Genomic DNA, 21103 nt, shown 5'->3' on the forward strand with positions numbered 1-21103 from the left:
AAAAAAAAAAAAAAAAAAAAAAAAAAAAAAAAAAAATTAACTGGCTGTGGCGGTGTGCACCTGTAATCCCAGCTTCTTGGGAGGCTGAGGCAAAAGGATCACTTGAACCTGGGAAGTGGATGTTGCAGTGAGCCGAGGTCATGTCACTGTACTCCACCCTGGGCGACAGAGTGAGACTGCATCTCAAAAAAAAAAAAAAAATTGATGAAGTATTAAAATATACATTTCTTCCAAATAGATTTACGAATGTTCAATAAGCATAGAAAAGCTATCAGAAAAATGCATATCAAAATCACAGTGAGATACTGCATCACACTTACCCAGATGGCTGTAATAAAAAAGATGAGGCCAGGCACTCCCAGCTGTAATTTCAGCACTTTGGGAGGCCGAGGTGGGTGGGATCACCTGAGGTCAGGAGTTTGAGACCAGCCTGACCAATATGGTGAAACCCCACCTCTACTAAAAATACAAAAATTAGCTGGGTGTAGTGGTAGGCGCCTCTAATTCCAGCTACTTGGGAGGCTGAGGCAGGAGAATTGCTTGAACCCGGGAGGTGGAGGTTGCAGTGAGCCGAGATCACACCACTGCACTCCAGCCTGGGCAACAGGGTGAGACTCAGTCTCAAAAAAAAAAAAAAAAAAAAAAAAAAGAGAGAACATGTGAGGTTATCCTTGGTGATGGGTACAGTAGCTTCTCGTGGCTGGACCAGTGCTTTGCTCCTTATTTCACACTTCTCCTCACAGCTCTTTCATTGATGGCACACCCATTTGAAGAAGAGAAACCGAGGCAGATTGCGGTTAAGTTAATAGCCCAGAGTCACGTAGCTAGTAAAACATGGAGTGACATTCCAGTCCAGGCCTGATTTCAGAGTTTGCTTGGCTGACTGCTGTGCTAACCACCTTAATAGTAATTTTAGCAATTATAGCTTCCTTCAAAAATTCTTGGGCTTGGTCAGTTTTGGGCTTTTGGGTTACTCGGCGGAATCACTTTATTTCTTTGAGACAGAGTCTCACCTTGTTGCCTAGGCTGGAGTACAGTGATGCTATCCTGGTTCACTGGAGTGTTGACTTCCTGGGCTCAGGTGATCCCCCCACCTCAGCCTCCCTGGTAGCTGGGACCACAGGCATGCACCACCACACCTGTCTAATTTTTTAAAACTTATTTATAGAGACCGGGTCTCCCTCTGTTGCTTAGGCTGGTCTCGAGCTCCTGGGCTCAAACAGCTCTCCCACTTCGGCCTCCCAAGGTGCTGGGATTATAGGTGTGAGCCACTGTGCCCAGTCTGAAATCACTTTATATACAGACTAAAACTCTGTAGACCAAGTTTTGTTGCACATTGCAAGGACAGAAGATTTTGGTAGTTTGGTATTTTATGATCATCTGTCATGGGCTCCTTTACTATTTGTTGGGAACTTGGGCTGTTCCCAGAATACTAATCCTCTCTGTTGATTAGTTCAGCCTGTAAACAAGAAATCATTAACCAGCATGCTGTTCCTGAAGAATGACCAGGGACAATAATTGTAAGAATTCAAGAGCTTTTATCCAAGCCTGCCCCTATAGAGTATTTTCTTTGCTACTTCATGGAGTGCAAATTGTAACTTGCTTTTGCCGGTAGCTATGGCGTGTCCAGGTTACTCATTAGCCACCAGAGCTCCTGAGTTCACTGTGAGAATTCCCTGATGTAAGTACAGTACCCTTAGTGCTGATGGGCTGGCTGCAGTTCAGACAGGAACAGTGCAGGATGGCTATGGCCAGTGTCTCTTTAACAAAGATCAGACTGTGTGTGGGGCTGGGCTTGTTGCTGTGGGTCGGTTACTCTTGCTCATGCTTTACCCTTTTAGAATTCAGCTCCTCCCCCCTTCTCCTCAAGCTAATTTATCTAAAAAGATAAGATTTTTTGCTAGATCTGTTCCTGGCAAGGTGGGGTGGTTGAAGTCCTCCTGTGAGGCCCTCTGCCTTATGGAGATCAGTGCAGTGTCAGTGGCACGAATTGGCGCCTGGCCAGGAGCATGCTCTGCTCCTTTACAGGAGAGCCCCTGACAGGCACTGGAGTGCTCAGATTGTTAACCTGTGTCCATCGCAACTGCAGGGGTGCTACGTTGATCATGCAGCTTCTACTAGAGCGTTTTTGGTAAACTTAGGACGTGGTGGTTGACTTGAATGTGTCAGTCTTGCCTACAGGTCATCATCTGTCATCTCAGCCATGGTCGTGCTGGATTGTCTTTCTTGTTTTTGAGACAGGCTCTCTCTCTGTCACCCAGTTGCCCAGGCTGGAGTGCAGTGGTGTGATCTTGGCTCACTGCAACCTCTGCCTCTCGGGTTCAGGGAATTCTTCCACTTCAGCTTCCCCAGTAGCTGGGATTACAGGCTCACGCCACCATGCCCAGCTAATTTTTGTGTTTTTACTAGAGACGGGATTTCACCATGTTGCCCAGGCTGGTCTCAAACTCCTGACTTCAAGTGATCCACCCGCCTCAGTCTCCCAAAGTGCTGGGATTATAGGCGTGAACCACTGCGCCTAGCCTGATGGCGTATTTTTATGTGAAATTAGTCTTCCTGAACTGTCAGAGGAGGCATGGTCTGGGTGGCTTTTCTACCATAAGAGCCCCCCCTCCATTGTCTTCACACAGTGGCCTGCCTGGCAGCTGCAGTTGGAAGTCCCTGGCTCCTTCCTGGCTCCATCTGCCTGCTGTCCCTGCACCTCCCGTTTTCCCTACTTTTGCGTTGTCTGTGCTCAGTAGGGACACTGTGTCAGGTCACTCCATCCCTGGTTCTTGCATCATGCTTAGCCCTCTGTGGATACTGGGGCTGCTGGGGCTCTCCTGTCCTCAGGTCTGGCTGAGACGTGACACTACTCTTCTCTCTACCTTCTCTATCTCTTTTTTTTTTTTTTTTTTGAGACGGAGTCTCGCTCTGTTGCCCAGGCTGGAATGCAATGGTGCGATCTTGGCTCACTGCAACCTCCGCCTCCTGGGTTCAAGCGATTCTCCTGCCTCAGCTTCCTGAGTAGCTGGGATTGCAGGCGCCTGCCACCATACCTGGCTGATTTTTGTATTTTTAGTAGAGACAGAGTTTCACCATGCTGGCCAGGCTGGTTTTGAACTCCCGACCTCAGGTGATCCGCCCACCTCAGCCTCCCAAAGTGCAGGCGTGAGCCACCGCGCCTGGCCTCTCTACCTTCTCTTGCACAGACATGATGCTGTGAGGTTGTGTGGCCCTTGGTGGCTTTCCTTTTGAGGGAGCTGGAGCTCAGAGGCACAACAGAATGAGTCAGAGGCTGCGCTCGGATTCCCACCTCGCTTGGATTCCCACCTCATGTGCTGGCCCCAAAGTTCACTCTTGTCACCACCCTCCATGCTTCTCCCCCTCCTCGGGCTGGCCTGCCCTCATTTTAAAGTGTGTGTGTATGTGTGTATGTGTATATTTGTATTTATGCGTGTGTGTGTACATGTGTGTATTTGTGTGTGTATATGTGTATTTGTGTTTATGTGTATGTATGTATATGTGTATATATGTTGTATTTGTGTTTATATTTGTGTATATATGTTGTATTTGTGTTTGTGTATGTGTGTATTTTTGTGTATCTGTATTTGTATTTATGTGTGTTTGTAAATGTGTGTATATGTATATTTGTGTGTGGCGTGTACATTTGTGTATTTGTGTGTATTTGGTTTGTGTGTGTTTGTACGTGTATTTGTATATATGTGTATTTGTGTTTGTATAAATGTGTATTCATGTGTGTTTGTAAATATGTGCATGTGTGTATTTGGTGTGTACGTGTGTGTATTTGTGTGTGTGTGTGTGTGTGTGTTGAAAATTGGGCAATTGAAAGCAAGCTGCGGATAGGAAGGTGGAACTTGTCTCTGTTTCTATCCCCCAGAGGAGGGGGGTTAACTGCCTGTTTCTCCTGGTGGTTACCTCTGTAACTCTACATTATGTGCTGTTCGTTTTAGTTTGTGGTTTCACAGCCTTACATAAAATCTGTAGATTCCGCAGGAAAGTTGATTTAGCTCATGTAGTAGTATTTCCTCTTTCTCCTGCTCCTAGGTTTTCATTATTTCTGCTTTAGATCTGAGCTCTGTTGATTCTGGACAACATAAGTTCCCCCTCAGAGTGGTTTCTTTCCCTGGTGTTTGGGTGGGTAAAGTAGAGGGCACAAGCCAGGGAGAGAGTGCAAGGTCCCCTGTTGCAGACTTAATAGCACAGATCTGTGTACACCTTTGTGAGAAGCACACATGTACACACACAGTGAGTGGCGCACACACACGTACACACACAGTAGCGTGCACACGTAGGCACACACACACTGGCACACCGCACCCAGTGCAGAGTGCCTTACCCATGCGCAGTCCCAGCCGTGTGAAGCTGCCTGCAGGCTTTGTGTGGCAGAAGCTCCCAAGACACTGTTTTCGTGACTCTTTCAGCCAAGTCCAAAAAACCTGCCATCCTGGGGGGCATCAGGCTGCCAGCATCCTCCTATACCTGCTGCCCTGCTTTCTTGTGGAGCCGTCCGCTGGTCAGCCATCATACAGAGAGGAGTGGGGATGCTGAGACGCTGGGCAGCCTGCCCAGGGGTCACTGCTGTGAGCAGCTTTCAGAGCTGGGAAGAGAGACTGACTGGGACAGGAGGTTTGGGTGTGTCTGTGTCTTGTTAAAGGTCCCCTGAGGGCAGAAGCTGTTGTGTTCCCAGCACCTGGGACAGTGCTTGGGTTGGGGAGCCTCCACATAGGCACTTGATTTTCCTGTTCTGACCACCTGTCCATCTGGAGTTTTCTAGGGTAGGACTGGCTCAAAGGACTGTTTGTTCAGTTCAGGAAACATTCAACCTTATTTATTAGCCAATGTGTAGTAAAAGACAAAAGATGTTCTGGAGGAGGGAGTTTGTCCTGTGGGGGAGGCAAGATCAGTTTTGGAAGCAGCAGTGGTGGAGTTAGGCCCTGTGACTGCGTAGGGCAGGGGTGAGCTCTTTGTCCTCTGATCTGTGCGCACCAGGCCTGGCGGGGCCGCTTGTGTCGTGTTCTGATGTGGATGGTTTGCTGCAGAGGCCTTTTACTTCAGCTGGAGATCCTTAAACCAAAGACTCAGTTGAGAAGGTTTTTTAAATAGTCAGCTTTATTATTGCTTTAAAAAGTGACTTAGGGCCAGGGTGCAGTGGCTCACACCTGTAATCCCAGCATTTTAGGAGGCCGAGGTGAGAGGATTGCTTGAGCTTAGGAGATGGAGACCAGCCCAAATACCATAGTGAGAACTTGTCTCTATTTTTTCTTTTTTCTTTTTCTTTTTTTTGAGACGGAGTCTCTCTCTGTCGCCCAGGCTAGAGTGCAGTGGCGCGATCTCGGCTCACTGCAAGCTCCGCCTCCCGGGTTCACGCCATTCTCCTGCCCCAGCCTCCCCAGTAGCTGGGACTACAGGTGCCCGCCACTGCGCCCGGCTAATTTTTTGTATTTTTAGTAGAGACAGGGTTTCACCATGTTAACCAGGATGGTCTTGATCTCCTGACCTTGTGATCCGCCTGCCTCGGCCTCTCAAAGTGCTGGGATTATAGGCGTGAGCCACCGCGCCTGGCCTTATTTTTTTTTTTCTTTTCGGGGACGGGATCTTGCTCTGTCACCTTGGTTCACTGCAGCCTTCGCCTCCTGGGTTCAAGTGATTCTACTGTCTCAGCCTCCCAAGTAGCTGGGATTACAGGCATGCCACCACGCCTGGCTAATTTTTGTATTTTTAGTAGAGACGGGGTTTTGCCTCGTTGGCCAGGCTGGTCTCAAACTCCTGAACTCAGGCGATCTACCTGCCTCTGATGAGGCACCACCATGCCTGGCCATATTTTTAATTTTTAAAAAATAAAAAAATAAGAATAAAAAGTGACTTAAATGTACACAAACTTGTTTTTGCACACAACTCACCTTACCCTGTGTGATGAATAATTGTATTTTGACAGTACTTGTTAAACGTGTATCCCTATTAATATCACTTGTACTCTTTAAGCCTCAGTTTTCACGGCTGGTCCAGGTAGAGTTAAACTACACATGGTCTCATCTCTCTCCCATGCCGGGCTTGTGACATGCATGCAAGTGTTTGTTGAGCGAGGGCCATTTAGCAGTAGATTTAGCGTGTACTGAAAGTTTGACTGTCACACGTCTAATGTGCATTTTCTCTCTTTTGTACAATGGAGAATTCCCACATTTCATGGGTGTGAGCTGTAAAGACTTGAAGCTAGTATTCCTCTGCTGTCCCACTACAACACAGAAGACTTCTGTGACCCCAGAATATGTGGGGGTTTCTTCCCATCGGCAAACAAGCTATCAGTTCTGCAGCAGGCACCAGCGGGGTGTCCTCCAGCTCGATTCTGACACCGTCTACCTGGAGGTAGTGTCAGATCCCGCAGGGCAGTCCCAGGGCTACCCCCTACTTCTTATGTTAGCCTCGAGCCTCAGGTTGTGACCTGTGCTCCTGCATGACAGACTGTGAATGGACATCTCACGACCCCCTCTTTGGATTCAATTAGTTTGCTAGAGAGGCTCACAGAACTCAGGGAAACACATTTATTTGATCATAAAGGCTAGTACAAAGGGTGCAGGTGACGTGATGCGTAGGGCATGGTACTGGGGCATGGCCGCTCCATGTCCCTCCAGGGATCCCCGTGTGTTCAGTTATCCAGACATTCCCCAAACCGTGTCCTCCTGGGCCTTTTGTGCAGACTTCACTGGATAGGCATGATTGACAGCCGTGTACAAATAGGACTGGACCAAAAGGGTGTGATCTAAACCCAGCAGGGCCTGTCTGTGCAGATTCTTCCCGGCCTCTCTGTGTGGCATTCCTTCCCCCGGGGTGTGGGGCAGGGCCCCTTCTGAAATGGGGGTCTTGTGACCCACAGTCAGACAAGGTAGGTCAGAGAATTTATGGCCACCTCCAAGACAGAAAGGCGGGGGGTGGTTAGAGTCCCTTGTTAGTCTTATGGTCTGCCTTGGGGAAAAAATAACAAGAGCTATGAGAGTTATGAGCCAGGAACTGTGGATGAAAACCAGTATGTATGTGTAATATCACAATTGGATGTTATGCAAGTGGACTTGTCAGATTTTGTAGGAAACCCTTGTGTGCCTACAAACAACTGTTTGCCCTGCAGCGCAGACCTACTCCCTGTATCGTAATCCCTCTTAGCTTCATCTGCTTTCCTTACACAGCACATGGTGATTAAATAGGTGTGCGACTGCTTGATCAGTAACGGTCTTCTGCCAGACTGTGTCTTCCATGAGGGTAACAGAGACCATGTCTGTTTTTGCTCATCCTTGTGCCTTGGTGCCCAGCACAATGTGTGGACAGTTGTAGGTGCTCAGTGGATATTTATGGAACAAATGCATCAGTCTGTCTTGAAGGTTCCCTCTAGCTGTGGACCGAGTTGCCTCCTTGGCTCCACTCCAGTTCATATGCTGAAGCCCCAACCCCAGTGTGACTGGATTTGGAGATAGGGCTTTCAGGAGGCAGTTAAGGTTAAATGAAGTCATAGAGGTGGGGTCCTAATCCTGTAGGATTGGCGGCCTTGTAAGAGGAAGAGAGAGTGTGCTCGCTTCATAAGCATGCATGAAAGAAAGGCCACGTCAGCACATAGAAGGTGGCTGTCTGCAAGCCAGGAAGAGAGCCCTCACCAGAAACCACCCTGCTGGCGTGTTGATCACAGACTTCCAGCCTCCAGGACTGTGAGAAGATAAACTGTTTCAGCCACCCAGTCTGGGGTGTTTTGTCATGGCAGCCAGAGCAGACTAAGGGACCTGTAGCCCTGACATTCCATCATTTTATGACTATGAATAATTACAAATCCTGGGCATTGCTTTGAAATAAGAGATATGAAATTGAAATGTGTCAATTCAGATATTTTGATTGCCACTGGGGATGGAAAAGCCAAAAAGAAAGACTATTTTAAATGACTAGATTTTACAACAGATAGGTCGTAATGGCTATCAACGGATAGACTGAATAGATCAGTCTTTTCTGCTTTGGACAGAAGCTAGCCTTTGGGCCTGTTGGTGGCAGCACTCCTAATATTATTAATGATATTAGTACCTAACCGTATTTGCTGAGGACTTCTCTTGTAGGAGTGCTAATCCCATCATGAGGGCCCACCTCATGACCCCATCTAAACCCAGTCACCTTCCAAAGGTTCCATCTTCAGATACCATGACATTGGGGTTAGGGCTTCAACATGCGAATTTTGGGGGGACAGAAAAATTCAGTCCATACGGCAGGGGAGGCAGGCTGATTTCAACGGGCACATCTGAGCTGAGTCTTGGAGGAGGCGTGTTGGAGAGGCTGCATCTGTTTTGTGACTGCAGTTGATCGAGGAAGAAGCTGTGGAGGTGAATTTATAAAAGAAAACTGGAAGCCTATAGTAGTGAAACTGTGTGCTTTTGGCAGTGGAAGTTGATTTTAGGAGTGAACCTCTGTGTTATTAGCGGATGATGATTTATCATGGCAGACATCCAGCAGGTATTTGAGTTCTGAGCTTGGTAAAGAGGTAGAGTTAGAAATGGTGCTGCGGAGGGGTGCGCAGCGGCTGGCCTGGGCGGTTCAGGACTTGCTCCTTTGCTGTCCTGACCCAGGCACTCCCCTTCCCCTAGGCTCAGTCCTGGCCCCGGCCCTGCTGCAGCCCCTTCTTGCCGGCTCTGGGTTGGAGGCAGGTGTCTGCTTCGGCTTTTCTTCTGCCTTGAAACGGGGCCTCATCCCATTCGTGAGTTCTGAGTGTCAGTCTTATCAGAGAAATGGTGTTTCTTTAGAAATCAATTAAAATAAAAATGCCTTTTTGTTCTTAGGTAAAAGTAAAGAAGCAGAAATAAAAAGGATAAACAAGGAACTGGCAAATATCAGATCAAAATTTAAAGGTAAGTATGTTTAACCTTTTCCATGAAATGTCCTGTTGTAAATTTTCTGTAGTAAGAACCCAATCTTTTAATACTGTCTTCTTTTCTCCCACACTAAACTGAAGTTCTCAGTTTGTACAGTTTCTATCAGGGCTCTGTCAGAATTAGGAAATGGCATGTGTGGAGCTGGTTAGGTGGGGCGGCCCCTCCTGGTGTCTGATCTTTTCCTGGAGCTGGAACAGCACTGGTCCAGTGCGTGGCTGCATGTCACAGCATTAGCCACCAGGCCGGTGTGCTGGGGGTTCAGAGGACAAACACCAAGTTCGGGAAGTGCTCTGTGCAAGGCGTCACCGAACGCCTCCTGCTGACGGTCAACAAGGACCTGACCCGCTCTTGGTGGACTGCCTCTCTCTTAGCCAGTGTGTGGGCTGAGTGCCTTCCCTGAACATCCTTACTTTGAAGAATTGTGAAGTACAGATTTAGTTTTCAGCCCTTAGGACATTTTTGAAACCCCAGTTAATCCTTCAAGCCTTAATTTTTTAGTTAATGTTTACAGATTTGCGACCTGGCTCACCTCCCTGAGCATACCTTAGCCACAGTGTAGCTGAAATTGCCCAGGCACAATGAGTCAGGGAGAGGGCTGAGCCTGAGCCCTGTGGAACTGGAGGGACAGGCAGAGCACAGCTTGGGGACTCCTGGAGTTTCATGGGATGGGTGCTTTTGAGGGCTTGAGAATGGATATCTAGTAGTTTCTTTTTCTGTTTTTTTTTTTTTTTTTTGAGATGGAGTCTTGCTCTGTTGCCCAATGTGGAGTGCAGTGGCACGATCTTGGCTCACCGCAACCTCTGCCTTCCAGGTTCAAGCGGTTCTGCTGCCTCAGCTTCCTGAGTAGCTGGGATTACAGGTGTGTGCCACCACATGCCTGTAATTTTATTTAGTAGAGACGAGATTTCTCCATGTTGGCCAGGCTGGTCTCAAACTCCCGGCCTCAAGTGATCTGCCTGCCTCGGCCTCCCAAAGTGCTGGGATTACAGGCGTGAGCCACTGTGCCTGGCCTGGATGATTTTTGTATTTTTAGTAGAGACGGGGTTTCTCCATGTTGGTCAGGCTGGTCTTGAACCCCTGACCTCAAGTGATCCACCTGCCTCTGCCTCCCAAAGCGCTGGGATTACAGGCGTGAGCCACTGTACCCTGCACGGCTGGTTTTTGTATTTTTAGTAGAGACGAGGTTTCTCCCATGTTGGTCAGGCTGGTCTCAGACTCCCGACCTCAGGTGATCCGCCTGCTTTGGCCTCCCAGAGTGCTGGGATTATAGGCATGAGCCACCGCGCCCGGTGTGCACCTTTGTTCTCAACTGTAGAATGGGGAAACCAGTGATCTCAAGTTGGGTTCTCCAGGATGTGAACTCTGAAATGGGCTGTGTACAGAAGGGTTATTCAGAGTGACACTAGTGAAAAGTAAAGGGCAGAAGCAGATGGAGATGTGGGTCTGACACAGTCGCCACCACCTGCCCATCAGGGAGCTCGGGGGCCCAGATTGCTGGCCGGACGCGGTGGCACTGGGTTGGAAGGGCTGCGCCCTGGCACCCTCTTGCTCAGCCGTGGCTCTCAACCTGGGGGAGCCTGACCCTGACAAAGCCAGCCTTACTCTTGGCGTCACTGGGCCTTCACTGAACGGGATCTGCGTCTGCTGTGCTCATTGTGAGGAAATGAGGAAATACATAGAAATTGCTTGAAAAGAAACCAGCACCCAGCCAGTGTGAATCCATTTTGTTATTGTGAAAAGAGTTCGTGGCCTTCAGAATGGTAAAGATTAAATTTGAATGGAAGATTTTTATAGGTTTCAGAATAATAATCTAATTTGTTGAGGTGTAACTTTAAAGACTTTGTTAGGCTGTTAAATTTACAAACTCTGGCCAGGTGTGGTGGCTCACGCCTATAATCCCAGCACTTTGGGAGGCTGAGGCGAGTGGATCACTTGAGGTCAGGAGTTTGAAACCAGCCTGACCAACATGGCGAAACCCCGTATCTATTAAAAATATAAGAATTAGCTGGGCATGGTGGCACATGCCTGTAAACCCAGCTACTCGGGATGCTGAGGCAGGAGAATTGCTCTAATGTGGGAGGTGGAGGTTGCAGTGAGCTGAGATCGTGCCATTGTACTCCAGCCTGGGTGACGAGCAAAACTCCATCTCAAAAAAAAAAAAAGTGGGGGCCAGGCATGGTGGCTCACGCCTATAATCCCAGCACTTTGGGAGGCCGAGGTGGGCGGATCGCTTGAGGTCGGGAGTTCGAGACCAGCCTGGCCAACATGGTGAAACCCCATCTTTACTAAAAATAGAAAAATTAGCTGGATGTGGTGGCGCATGCCTATAGTCCCAGCTACTTGGGAGGCTGAGGCAGGAGAATCGCTTGAACTGGGAAGGTGGAGGTTGCAGTGAGCCGAGATCTCGCCATTGCACTCCAGCCTGGGAGAAACAGCAGGACTCCATCTCAAAAAAAAAATTTTTTTTTAATAAACTCTGTATAAATGTTTTGGGACTAAAGGAGACTTCATGCCTGTCTGGCTGTCCTAGATAGGGAAGGTGGCCCTTCCTACACAGTGATCTGTTGGCTTTTGTTGAGCGCGCACGTACCCTGGGTGGCGGCAGCAGACACAGAAGAAAATCTACTCCTTGTCCGTAAGAAATGTGCTGCCTGAGGCCTGCCCTGCCAGCTGTGGGTAGATGAGATGACTTAGAGCTGTGCTGTCCAATTTAGAAATAGAGTATCAGTCACACTCATAGGTCTAAATGTTCTGGCAGCCTCATTGTAAAAAAGTAAAAAGGAGCAAATGAAATTAATAATATATTTTATTTAGTTCAGTATATCTAAAATTTCGTTGTAATCAATTGAAAAAAAAAAAACTGGCCAGGACAGTGGCTCACGCCTGTAATCCCAGCCCCTTGGGGAGGCCGAGGTGGCTGGATCACTTGAGGTCAGGAGTTTGAGACCAGCCTGACCAACATGGCGAAACCCCGTATCTATTAAAAATATAAGAATTAGCTGGGCATGGTGGCGGGCGCCTGTAATCCCAGCTACTCAGGAGGCTGAGGCAGGAGAATCGCTTGAACCTAGGAGGTAGAGGTTGCAGTGAGCCGAGATCGTGCCGGTACACTCCAGCCTGGGCAACAGAGTGAGACTCTGTCTCAGAAAAAAAAAAAAAACAACTACAAAAACCAAGATACTGAGTTATTTATTTATTTTTTATTGTAAGATACTTCTGAAGTGTTTCTTTTTTATTTTATTTATTTTTATTTTTATTTTATTTTATTATTATACTTTAGGTTTTAGGGTACATGTGCACAATGTGCAGGTTTGTTACATATGTATCCATGTGCCATGTTGGTTTGCTGCACCCATTAACTCGTCATTTAGCATTAGGTATATCTCCTAATGCTGTCCCTCCCCCCTCCCGATACTGAGTTATTTTATACCAGGTCATTGAAGTCTAGTGTGTGTGTGTCACACTTAAGAGTGAGTCTAACTTTGGACTGGCTGTTTCACTTGCTCACTGACTGCATGTGGCATGAGGCTGCTGTGTGAGCACTGCTGATTTAGACCAACCCTTCTGCTGAAAACAATTGATCGATTGATTGATCTATTGATTTACTGAGACAAGATCTTGCTCTGTTGACCAGGCTGCCCAGTGCAATCACAGCTCACTGCAGCCTCAACCCCCGGGGCTCAAGCCATCCTTCCACCTCAGCCTTCCAAGTAACTGGGACCACAGGCACGCACCACCACGCCCGGCTAACATTTAAAAAAAGTTTTGTAGAGATGGGGTCTTGCCATGTTATCTAGGCTGGTTTCAAACTTATGGGCTCAAGTGATCGGTCTGCCTTGACCTCCCAAAGTGCTGGGATTATAGGCATGAGCCACTGCGCCTGGCCCCTAGGAGTGTGGGTCCACTCATGGGTGGAGGTGGGAGGCTGTTAAACACCCGAAGTGCATAGAGTGGCCCCCACAACAGAGGCCTTGGCCAGGGTGTCTGGTGCCAGGGCTGAGGAGCCTTGTCTAGAGGGATGATAGTCAAAGACTGGAGACCCACTTCCACTGTGAAGTGAAGGCCTCACCCAGAGAGATTACCCGTAGGGCAGAGGGAACTGTCAGCGAGCCAGCCCTCTTCCAGACTTGCCGCTGAGTGTCTTGACATGGGGGTGCTCTACACAACCTCAAAATGTTGGGAAAGTTACAACCAGGGAAAGAATTGATATCCAACAAAAATGCCTTTTAAGAATGAACCTAAAAAATACCTGCTGAAGACAGAAATGGAAAGAATTTCCTACCAGAAGGCCTGTGTTAAAGGAAATTCCAATGGAAATAATCCCAGATGGAAGTGTGGACATGGAAAGCATGGAACGGGCAGGAAATTCCAAAGGAAATAATCCCAGATGGAAGCGTGGAGATGGAAAGCATGGAACGAGTGGGAAATTCGAAAGGAAATAATCCCAGATGGAAGCATGGAGATGGAAAGCACGGAACAAGTGGGAAATTCCAGTGGAGATAATCCCAGATGGAAACGTGGAGATGGAAAGCACGGAACGGGCAGGAAATTCCAGTGGAAATAATCCCAGATGGAAGGGTGGAGATGGAAAGCATGGAACGGGCGGGAAATTCCGGTGGAAATAATCCCAGATGGAAGGGTGGAGATGGAAAGCTCGGAACGAGTGGGAAATTCCAGTGGAAATAATCCCAGATGGAAGCGTGGAGATGGAAAGCACGGAACGGGTGGGAAATTCCAAAGGAAATAATCCCAGATGGAAGCGTGGAGACGGAAAGCACGGAACGAGTGGGAAATTCCAAAGGAGATAATCCCAGATGGAAGCGTGGAGATGGAAAGCATGGAATGGGCAGGACAGCAGGAGATGTGTAGGTCACGTCAGTGCATTGTGTCTGGTGGTCATGTCTGTCTGTGGAGTTTCTTCAGTTGTGCAGTGAACTTCAGAGAGTTGAATCCATACTTGTTTGCCATCAAGAAAACTGTAGGCCCAAATGGCTTCCCTGTGATCTTTATCCTTTAGTGAGGGTTGTTAGGTGTGACCATCTGATGTGTGGCCTAAGGTGTGTGGACAGAGGTGTTCATGTCAGTCCCAACCTCAGCTTTAAGGGAGTCTCCCCTCTGGGCTCTTCCTACCTCTGCTATGGTAAGAACGTGCTTTGGGTGGCATGGGCCTGGAGCAGAGCGATGCACAGCAGGCCTGTCCAGATCTGACGGTGTCTTGATGGCGGTCCCGGCTGACCTGCAGACGCATGGGCAAGAAATCAGTGCTTATGTCACCTGCCATGCTTGCGGGAGCCCAGGGGAGCTACTGGGATGTTCACGGGTGTGCCTTCCATCTTTAAGCCTTTAGAAAACAGCTGTTGTGTTCTCATACTCTACAGAGACATGGTGGTTTCTTTCTTTCTTTTTTAAAGAGACAGGGTCTTGTTCTGTTGCCCAGGCTGGAGTGCTGTGGCATGATCCTAACTCACTGCAGCCTTGACTTCCTGGGCTCCGGTGATCCTCCTGCTTCCACCTCCCGAGTGGCTAGGACTACAGGTGTGCACCACCACGCCCAGCAAATTTTAAAACTTGTTGTAGAGATGGGGTCTCGCTATGTTTCCCAGGCTGATCACGAATTCATGGGCTCAGGTGAACTCACCCACCTCAAGTGAATCCTCCCAAAAATGGTGGGAATACAGGCATAAGCCACTGCACCTGGCTGGTAATTTCTTATTATTGATCAGCTCCAGGAGTTTCCCAGGTTGTACACATTAATTTGCTAAATAGGCCTGGCGCGGTGGCTCATGCCTATAATCCTAGCACTTTGGGAGGCCGAGGCAGGCAGATCACTTAAGCTCAGGAGTTCAAGACCAGCCTGGGCAACATGGTGAAACCCTAAAAATCTCTACTAAAAGTACAAAAAATTAGCCATGTGTGGTTGCACATGCCTGTGGTCCCAGCTACTTGGGAGGCTGAGGTGGGAGGATCACTTGAGCCTAGGAGGTTGAGGCTGCAGTGAGCCGTGGTCATGCCATTGCACTCCAGCCTGGGTGGCAGAGCGAGACCTTGTCTCCAGACAAAACACTTTATTTTTTCTTTCACTTGGGCAGCCTGTTTTTCATTTTGCCGTTTGCTTGATTATTAATTCATTGATGTAAAAGGCAAAAATTGATTGAGCAACTGCCTTGTGCCACACACTGTTGTTGGGGCCGGTGTGCGTTGGTGAGGAAGTGGAAGGAGTCCCACCCTGCCCCCGAGGGTGTGAGCCTCATGTAGGCTGTGGGGGTTGGAGAGTGTGGAGCCAGCAGTGCCTCTGGCTGGTGACCAGATGGCTGCTGACCAGTCAGGGCACTGTCTCTCTTCCCAACTTTCAGGTCAAGAGAAAGCCTGGAGGCTCTGGTTCCTGACTCACTCTCCAGTTTATCTTATTCTACTTGATATTTTGTTATAAAAAAATACCAGGCTGGGCGTGGTGGCTCACGCCTGTAATCCCAGCACTTTAGGAGGCAGAGGTGGGCAGATCACGAGGTCAGGAGTTTGAGACTAGCCTGGCCAACATGGTGAAACCCCGTCTCTACTAAAAATACAAAAATTAGCCGGGTGTGGTGGCATGCGCCTGTAATCCCAGCTACTCGGGAGGCAGAGAGGCATGAGAATCGCTTGAACCTGGGAGGTGGAGGTTGCAGTGAGCCAAGATTGCACCACTGCACTCCAGCCTGGGCAACAGAGCAAGACTGTCTGGGAAAAACAAAACAAAACAAAACAAAACAAAAACAAGCAGGTTTCAGTCATTCTGAGGTAGACATTTTGTCACATTTTATCGTCTGATGAGTCGGTGAAAGATGGTGCTCATAAACCTGTGTTGTGACCTTACATTGCCTCAGACGCGTGATGCTCCTTGTGTGCTGTGCTGTTTCATTTTATTATTTTATTTTATTTATTTTTTTTGAGATGGAGTCTCGCTCTGTCACCCAGGCTGGAGTGCAGTGGCGTGATCTCGGCTCACTGCAACCTCTGTCTCCCAGGTTCACGCCATTCTCCTTCCTCAGCTTCCCGAGTAGCTGGGACTACAGGCGCCCACCACCACGCCCGGCTTATTTTTGTATTTTTAGTAGAGACAGGGTTTCACTGTGTTAGCCAGGATGGTCTTGATCTCCTGACCTCGTGATCCTCCCGCCTTGGCCTCCCAAAGTGCTGGGATTACAGGCGTGAGCCACCGTGCCCGGCCCTGTTTCATTTTTATAATAACCTGCTGAGAAAGCTGGGCTCAGAGAGGTTAAGGAATATGTCTGTGACCACAAGACAAGCAAGTGGCTGCATCTTTCAGACTGGAGCCCAAACTTAATCGTGATCCTTTTATGGTTTAGGATGAGGTTTCCCAGCCATTCTCTCCTCTGATCTGCACAAACCAAGGAGACAGGTATTACTGTTATCCTCCGCTTTTTATAGCTCAGAATATTAAAGTTCAACTCAACATTTTGAAATTACTAGAATAAAAAAGTAATTCTAGCCCAGTACTGAAGCTAGCATTTTGAAGACTGTATCAGTCTAGGTCCTTTCAGGAGCGATAAACTTCACAGTGGCACCTGCCAGGGGAGCTGGCGGGCTCACCTGCCACCTGCCCCACCGAGATGGGTGAGGGTGTGGAGCGAGCATTGCTGCTTGTTTCCTGTGGCCCTGGGTTAGGCCAGGAATCCACATGCTGCCACATGAGCAGCGGGACTGAGCACTGTGGCTTTCTCCTCACGCTGGCGACTTCCGCTGCCCCTCACGATGCTTACGCAACAGGGGTGGTGTGCCCAGGGGAGTGCTCTGTGACATCCCTGGGAGGCCCAGAGGTGATCCTGCATCACCCTCACTGTCCAGTGGGCTCAGCTTCTAAAGGTAGGCCTAAGTTTCCCAGCACCCGGGAGCTCTAGAGCAGCTCTTCGTCTGGGGTCCCGCAGGAGCAGAGGCTGGTCGGCTCCTCTCGGAGAGAGCCTGTCTCTGTCTCCATCCCTGTCCCACAAAACTCAGCCCAGTTGGGCCGTTGGTCCTCTCCCCTGTCAGTTATTTTTTCCTTTGAGAGGTGCTCTGAGTAACAGGGAAGTCTCCAGAGGGAGGAGGAGGTCAAGCAGTATTTTTGGCTATGGTTGTCCAAGGCGGCTTCCAGCGGGTGATGGAATCTGGGCTGGGTAGGAGACACGGTGCTGGGTCTTCCCAGTGGAGGATCTCTGCTGCGCAGCCCGTGCTCAGCTGTGTGTGCCCTTCTATACAAACAGGGCACGGAGAACGTGTCTGCTGGGACCCCTTGGGCACAGCAAGCAGATAACTGGGTCGGGGCTGGGGGAGGGAGGAATGAACTTCATGGGTGGGGGAGGGAGGAACCAGGTCGGGTCTGCTTTTATTTATATCATCTGGTCTTTTAAATTATGTTACTTTGCCGCTGACAAGGAGGGGAGTTTCTCATGAGCTCCTCAGAGTGCAGCATCCAGCTGACTGGCCGACTGGTGATGCACCGTTCCCCAGGAAATGTGGCCGGTCTGTATTCTACACAGCCTGAGAGGTTGTCCATGGAGGTGTGAGCGCCCCAGCCCTTCACAAGAAGGGGGCCAGAGCGGCTGGCGTGGCTGAGCTGTCTTCCCAGCCTGCGTTCCTTCACGCTGTGGCAGCAGAGTCTCTGTGAGACTTGGCCTGCACAAGGCCGCCTTTCCTGCTCGCCTCCACAGCCTGCTGGAGGCTGGCTCTGAGGGACACTCCCTCACCTCTCAGGTGGGATAGAAACTCCTGGCAATGCAGAACGGCCCTTTTTTTTTTTTTTTTTCTTTTCTGAGGTAGGATTTCACTTTTGTTGCCCAGGCTGGAGTGCAATGGCGTGATCTCGGCTCACCGCAACCTCCGCCTCCCAGGTTCAAGCAATTCTCCTGCCTCAGCCTCTCGAGTAGCTGGGATTACAGGCATGAGCCACCATGCCCGGCTAATTTTGTATTTTTACTAGAGACGAGGTTTCTCCATGTTGAGGCTGGTCTCGAACTCCTGACCTCAGGTGATCTGCCCGCCTCGGCCTCCCAAAGTGCTGGGATTACGGGCGTGAGCCACCGCGCCGGGCCCAGAATGGCCCTTTTTTTAAGGGTTGGTTTTATATTTTGGAATTTTATATTCTGCCAATTACATGTTTTGAACCTGCCCTGCCGTGATCCCTTGTGAGGGGCTCAGACAGACTGCGATGAGGGCAGAGAAACAGAAGCCCTAGGGGCCGTCGCGTGTGGCCCTTGTTTTCATGACCAGCTGATTTGCCCTAGAATGGCTGTGAAGTGGCAGATAGTTTAGACTGTGTTCATCTGCCTAAATTAAACTGATTTCAAAGACAAGCTTGATGGTTGAAGGCAGGGTTTGCAAGTTCCATCACAGCGGGGCCCTCTGTGGGATTTTGGCTGGTTGGAGTGAGGCCCTGTGAGGGCCAGCTGGGCTGCACCTGCCCAGGGTTGTTGTGGGAGGGTAGAACTCTTGTTGCCAGATGTTCTGGTGCCTGTTTTTAAAAGGGAAATAAAAAACTTGGATTCTCATGAGTACCACGAGTTTAGAAAGGTTATTCATGCTCAGCAGCATCTGCACTGCACCTGCCTGGGCCCGGCCACCCCTCTCTTGGAGGCTTGTCCGTGCTGCCTGCTGTACTGCTGTACTGCCCTCTGCTCTCCCCTCTCCCCTGCCTCTGCCCGCCTGGAATAAAACCTCTTCCCCACCTTTTCTGTAGGTGACAAGGCTCTTGATGGCTATAGTAAAAAAAAGTACGTCTGCAAGTTGCTCTTCATCTTTCTCCTTGGTCATGACATTGACTTTGGACACATGGAGGCTGTGAACCTGCTGAGTTCAAACAGATACACGGAAAAGCAGATCGTGAGTATCGCTGCAGGTGGAGGCGGTGGAAGGTGGCGTGTGCCTGGCAGGACTGAGTCCCCGTGCCCGCGTAGGGCCTCTGCTTCCTTCTCTACCCACAGCTGACATGAGCCACGTGGGTCTGCTGCAGATGGAGACGCGTGCCCAGTCCATGTTAGCACCTGCTGCCAACACCCTGAGGGCTCCCTTCCCGCCCAATCTTTGTGTTCTTCAGGAAGCCCCGATGCCCTCACAGGGTTCCTCCCCTTGCATGCGGTTCTCCTGATGAGGTGGCCATGCCTTTCCCTCCTTTCTTCGCAACCTCCCTTTCGGCGAGTTTCAGGACTTCCCGGTTGGTCTGGAGCGTGCTGCACGCGGCCCAGCGTTTGATGTGGTTGGTGCCCTGTGCCCATGAGGTTGGCCTCCAGAGGAGGGGAGGATGTCTCCCTGCCACAGTGCCTTGTTGACACACTGTCCCAAGTAGACCTGTCCTGTGGCCCCTTGGACAGCTTTGTTTCTGCAGTAGGCGTTGGAGGCACGTGGCTGGGTCTTGGTGCGGAGGATGCTCGGCCCACCGTCTCCCCAGCCACGCATGGTGTCCTGTCACTCCGTGGAGGGTGCTCGCCCCACCATCTCCCCAGTCCTTGCTGGGCTGATGCACAGTGTCCTGTCACTCTGCTTTTGAAGCCTTCTTGGGCTCTGCAAGTTGAGCTGTGTAGTCTCTTGTTGTCACATTATTTCTGTGTTTTCCCTGGTGGTATAAAGTAATATTTTCTTCCATTTGTCAAAAAATTTAACTTAGAGAAATTAAGAGAGACTCTAGATGTCTCAGGGGTTTTGATAAGTATTGGTATTTATTCAACAAGCATTTGTGGAGTGCCTGTGGTGCACCACGCAGTGTTGTGGGGGATGGGGGATTAGCCTTGAGGACAGAGGCACAGGGACCAGAACTTGGGCCCTGCCCTTGTCCTGGGGGAGATGGGTGTCACATGGCTCCACAGACACAGAATTTGAAAGGATTTGAGAGAGGGAGTGGGGGTGGGTGTGTTGAGCTGAGGCTGGAGGGAGGGGAAGTTAACTGCTGGGGGCTGAGAGTGGGAGGAGCAGGGCCAGCAGAGCAGGTGGTGCCTGGCAGTGGCCTGGGCGTGCAAGTGCAGGGCTGAAAGGGCAGTGGTGTTTGGAAGGGCGGGAGCTCCCTCGTGGCATCTTCCTGGGAGCTGTGGGAAGCTGAGCACATCTTTAACCTGGGTGGTCAGTGATGGGTTGGGTTGGAGAAAACCACTGTTTCCCTTTGGGTGGGGAGGGTGTGACCTTTGAGGATGGCTGGGAAGAAGTGGCAGTGACACAGGACTGGGGTTTGCCCTGGGTCAGTGGGGGTGGCGGGGGGCGGCGTGAGGCTGTGACACAGGCAGATTAAAGAGTGGGAGGGAATAGGCAGCTGGGTTTCTGGAAATCATTGTAGCTAAAATCAGCCTGTCAGTGAAGGTTCCCTCCCATCTTAAGTTGAGGATAGTGTGACGTCCAGAACACTCAGACGCGTGGCCCACAGTGAAGTGAGTGGGACCGGGGGGTCCGGTTCCTGTTGGCGTCTGGCTCATGGCACGCTAGTCAGGTGTGCCCCACAGGAACGCTGCGCCATGAGAGCATCGTAGCGGAGGCGTCCTCGGTTCCACTGGGACAGACGTTTGCTGAGTCCTGAGAGGCGCAGCTCCCACAGCAGTGCCCTGGGTGCGTGGGTGGTGCCCGGGCTGCTTCCGCGTCTGTGTGTCACTGCTTGTTGGGTGACTCAGGGCCACAGGCGGACTTGGATTGTCATGAGCTTTCTCTTCTCCTGTCTTTTGGAACGCAGGGCTACCTTTTCATCTCTGTGTTGGTGAACTCGAACAGTGAGCTGATCCGCCTGATCAACAACGCCATCAAGAATGACCTGGCCAGCCGCAACCCCACCTTCATGGGCCTGGCCCTGCACTGCATCGCCAGCGTGGGCAGCCGGGAGATGGCCGAGGCCTTCGCTGGGGAGATCCCTAAGGTCCTCGTAGCCGGGTATGTGCTGGGCTCGTGCCGGGCTCCTGTTGAAGATGTGCTGCTTTCATGCCAAATACATCAAATATGGAGCTGCTTAGCCTAGGAAATGTTTTACTCTCCCCATCTTATGGGAGATGACATGTAGCCTAAGGTGGGATCCAGAATTACAAGTTTAGGCCGGGCGTGGTGGCTCCTGCCTCTAATCCCAGGACTGTAGGAGGCCAAGGTGGGAGAATCGCCTGAGCCCAGGGGTTCAAGACCAGCCTGGGCAACATAGGGAGATCCCATCTCTACAAACAGTTTTACAAAATTAGCCAGGTGTGGTGGCGTGCTCCTGTCGTCCCAGC

The 21103-nt window shown here is 50.1% G+C and overlaps 1 protein-coding gene across 3 annotated transcripts in view; it reads left to right on the forward strand.

Moving 5' to 3' along the window:
- Positions 1-6217: 6217 nt before the first annotated feature.
- The window catches only part of LOC116463889 (AP-2 complex subunit alpha-2-like), a 53024-nt gene continuing 38138 nt past the window's right edge, over positions 6218-21103 (forward strand). For 2 of the 3 annotated variants that reach the window (XM_032147191.2, XM_032147192.2), the window contains exons 1-4: positions 6220-6366; positions 8805-8873; positions 18610-18752; positions 20581-20774. In XM_032147191.2, coding sequence (XP_032003082.1) covers positions 18702-18752; positions 20581-20774 — 245 coding nt within the window. In that variant the 5' untranslated portion in view covers positions 6220-6366; positions 8805-8873; positions 18610-18701. Of the gene's footprint in view, positions 6367-8804; positions 8874-18609; positions 18753-20580; positions 20775-21103 lie in introns of all 3 variants that reach the window. The other variant, XM_032147193.2, reaches the window with a different exon arrangement.

This window comes from Hylobates moloch, unplaced genomic scaffold (genome assembly GCF_009828535.3).
Source record: "Hylobates moloch isolate HMO894 unplaced genomic scaffold, HMol_V3 SCAFFOLD_76, whole genome shotgun sequence".
Taxonomy (NCBI): Eukaryota; Metazoa; Chordata; class Mammalia; order Primates; family Hylobatidae; genus Hylobates; species Hylobates moloch.